The sequence below is a fragment of the Gavialis gangeticus genome, unplaced genomic scaffold (genome assembly GCF_001723915.1).
Source record: "Gavialis gangeticus isolate Ggan-Ray unplaced genomic scaffold, GavGan_comp1, whole genome shotgun sequence".
Taxonomy (NCBI): Eukaryota; Metazoa; Chordata; order Crocodylia; family Gavialidae; genus Gavialis; species Gavialis gangeticus.
In genome coordinates, this window is record NW_017729031.1 from 55,978,666 (window position 1) to 55,982,653 (window position 3,988).

The window sequence follows — 3,988 nt, forward strand, 5'->3', positions numbered from 1 at the left end:
TGTGTGTGTGTGTGTGTGTGTGTGTGTGTGTGTGTGTGTGTGTGTGTGTGTGTGTGTGTGTGTGTGTGTGTGTGTGTGTGTGTGTGTGTGGTACACATACCACAGTTTGGGAACCACTGGTTGAAGGTTGCTCAAGGTGTAAGAGATCACAGTGATCTTGCTACAAGGATCCAAAACAAAACTTGTAAAGACCGGAGTTTCTGTTCCTGATATTTCTAAAGTAAAAATTGTTGCAGGGAAAACTCTTTCAGGCTGACATTACACGTTTCCTACTGAAAATATTGAAGAAGTCCAATATTTAAAAATTAGTTCAGATCACTTAGAATAGAAGCTTCACTATGAGCAGGGTGAAGCTTCGTTGTAAAACGACTTGAAAGTCCATTGAAATATTCTGGACTTTTCTGCAAGCAGAGTTTAATTTTAAAAGTATTGCCTAAAAGTAGGTTCTACTGTATGTGATAATTTCGTGTAAAAGCTAAGGAGAGTAATTTCAAAGTTCATGTGCTAAATAGAATCACCATGGAATTTAAAAATAGCCCAAACATTTACTATTTTCCTACTATTTGAGATTAACATTTATACATGGATATCTACAGTGGTTAAATCATGGTTCTAGTTACATGCATGCCAAGTCATTTAGGGCAGGTTTAAGGGAGGGATGAATTAGCACCATTAATTATAATGAAAAAAATATGCATGTGCTGTGTTGTTTTTATTATTAAAAATAAGCAAAACTTCAAATTTCTAATGACTAATAGACCTCTTTTGTAATTTTATTTTTAAATTTGATCCTTGAATTTATTCTTAAACTTTCAAACATTCTCCAAACCCTTTCCAAAAACCAATATGTGGCTGCTTGCATGTTCAAGACTTAGATCAGAGCAGGATCATTTTCCTTTATAAAATGTTTTGCCACCAAAATATTGATAAACTAGAGGTAGCATTCCTATTTCTGACATGATTTCATTTTGTATTTGTCTCTTGATTTTCAGTTGTTATAGCTGCTGATGGAGTATTAAAGGTAGGAGTGCTTTAATTATTTATATAGTTTTGCATCTGCTCTGCCCAGTCTCTTTGATTATCAAATACATGAGAAGTTGATATTTAATTGTTTGTCTTTGCCAGATCTGTGATTTCGGTGCCTCAAGGTTTCACTCCCATACAACGCACATGTCCTTAGTGGGCACCTTCCCTTGGATGGCCCCAGAAGTTATCCAGAGCCTTCCAGTATCTGAAACATGCGATACATATTCATATGGTGTGGTGAGTTTCATTTCAGTAATCAGACACTAATATAACAGAGTTAATGAACTGTAAAATATAACAAACCTATGTCCCTAAACAAGGACAGTAGAAAAATGTCACATTTCAAAAAAGGCCCACATATTTTTAAATGATATGTTGGAAAACATTTTTCCGAGCAAAGTCTTGAATACTTAGGGAGATAAGCATTTGATTTCATTAACAATACAGCACAATCTGAAATTTACACTGTATTTGAAATATTCCACCCATGTTAAGATACTGGCAGGAGCAGTTTATATTTGGAATCTGTTTTTGTAGTTTTGATAACATGGATAATATTCAGTCCACCCAGGAGTAAGGGGTTATTTTAGTAAATTTATTGTAGGGAAGATTGATTAGAATTTTTCCATAAAGTTGTGCACCATGAGTTAGGGTTAAAAAAAGAGCCTGATTCTACTTCTACACATCAGACAGCTCTTATAGTGTCTGATAATAGTAAGAAAGGATCCCAAAGAAAAAAAAGACAACAGTATACAAAGTTTGGAAAGAGACGTAAAGGGACTTTTTGGAATGCACAAAGGAATTGGTTTATTCAAATAAATATTGTATCATAAAGGTCAGTTTGGGGTTATAGTAACTGAGGAATATTTTTTTAAATCCTATTTCTAGTCTGGGTCCCTGCAGTCAATCCTCTGTAGGTCTTCAGTGTAAACTAAGTGCAGGAGATTGAGGGTAGCATGAACAGAATAAACAGCACATACAGGGAGGAGTAGGGTCCTAGTGCTTACACGGACATGTGTTTGAAGGAAGTGATGGAATAAACAAATCCTTCTGAACAAATACCCACCATTGTCTTGCCAGATTTTTCTCAGTACTACTCTAGACCAAGAGTTATAGCCATACATAGTTAAATTGGTGACATAATGGAAGATTATATTTGCCTTTTGTTAAATATTTTTTTAGTGAAAAATTGTGTGAGCGATCATGTAAAGTGTTTTACAGGCAAAAGGTTCAAGCTGCTCTTGCAGATCCAAAACTCTTGTGTCTCGTAACTGAGCCAGGTCACATACAAAACAAGAATATAAGCTAGCCTGCCATTGTAAACGTTATTGTAAACTGTTACTGGAAGCAATCAAGTATTAGCCACTGAAGGAGGCTTTTCAGTTCCAAATAAGAAAAAGGCAGAAAAGAAATTCCAAAAATAGACTTACAGTTCAAAACTTGCTATATCTTGGTTCTCATGTGAATAAGCTACAAATAAAGTTATAGTAGTGAGAAAATTTAAGGAATTGTGTAATATATTATTATGTCGAGTCCTATATAAATCATAAGAACAGTTTACTTGTCAAGTCAGATTTTATTTTCTTCACGTATAAACTGTAAAGACATTTGTTAATTCTGTGACTGGAAGTAAAACTCAAACAACTTGCAATATAGCCACATGTTCAGTATTAGTGAAATATTTTAATGCCATTGTTTGCTTACAAAATGATTTTTGGCTTAAGTATATAATTATATTAACCAATACCTTACGTATTATCAGTGCTACTTCAGCCTGTGTAATAGTATGCAACCCATATGGTTGTTTAATCATTTGTATGCAATTTTGTTAGGTGTCACATATTTGTATATATGTTATTAAACGTTGAGGAGCTGAGTCACCTATGTTCCAGTTTTCTCACTTCTGTTGCTCCTGTGATTTCAGTGGAGATCCTCAGGTGTAACCTGGGGTAGTACAGTGGCAAATTAGTCTTTCAAAACTACAGAGGAACAAATTCACTGCTGATTGCTAGTATTGACAATAGCATTATGCTAGAAAAAAAATTGTCCTATTATATCTTTGAAAGTTGGAATTGTCCAAAAATAAACTTTAGGCTAGCAGTAAGTAAGGTAAAATGATAAGAATAAAAACCTTAGAAAGAGTAAGATCCCTTGGTCTTACAATGGTTTATCTATAAAATGAAATTTTGAACAGTTCACTTTGAAAGTTTAACACTTGCCAGTGCCCTTTATGTTAGACAGACAAATCTGCTTTTCTTCAGTTGAAGTGTTGATAACAAAGAACAGAATCCTTTTCAAATGTAAACTAAGGAGAGGTTAAGAGAGAGCATTTTGTTTGCAGTGTCTCTGGTCTTCCCTACATTTTCTTTTCTTCCTGTTTTTTTCCCCTGAATTCGTTTTCTTTCTGTAAACTATTTTGTGGTTGTAAATGTTCTGTTTAGAAGAGCAGTTTCTATCAAATGACAAAATATCTCTATCACCATACTGGCCCAAGTATTTCATTGGTAGAGTTGAACTTTCCTCTTTACAAATGGGTCATATCTAAATTAGGCTGTCCATATATATTGTTGTTCAATGTTCCTGGTAATTTATCATCATCCTCACTACTGGCTACATGGCTTCCATGTATGTTCTTCTTCTGAAATTTTTAGAAGATCATACTGTAAGGAAGTCTAACAAAGTTAGATATTCCAGGATATTTATTTCTGACTCAAATACAGATCTTGAGATTTCTGTTAACTAGCCAGCCAGTGACTTGGTTTCTAAACCCTTTCCAAATACATAGTCTAAACAAATGCTGTATATATCTGAAACTTTCAACCTAGAAATTTAGTCATGTAGATCAAGCTTCTTTTTGATGTCATTGGGCGCATCTACACAAAGGCTGTACAGTACCTTTGTTACTGCCCCGTATTTTAGTACAGGCATGCCTCGGAGATATTGCAGGTTCGGTTCCAGACCA

General features: G+C 34.5%; 1 protein-coding gene across 3 annotated transcripts in view; it reads left to right on the forward strand.

Annotated features, from left to right (window-relative positions):
* Positions 1-3,988, forward strand: part of MAP3K20 (mitogen-activated protein kinase kinase kinase 20) — a 153,026-nt gene that overhangs the window by 67,623 nt on the left and 81,415 nt on the right. For all 3 annotated transcript variants that reach the window (XM_019522936.1, XM_019522935.1, XM_019522937.1), the window contains exons 6-7: positions 993-1,021; positions 1,126-1,263. In XM_019522936.1, coding sequence (XP_019378481.1) covers positions 993-1,021; positions 1,126-1,263 — 167 coding nt within the window. The remainder of the gene's footprint in view (positions 1-992; positions 1,022-1,125; positions 1,264-3,988) is intronic.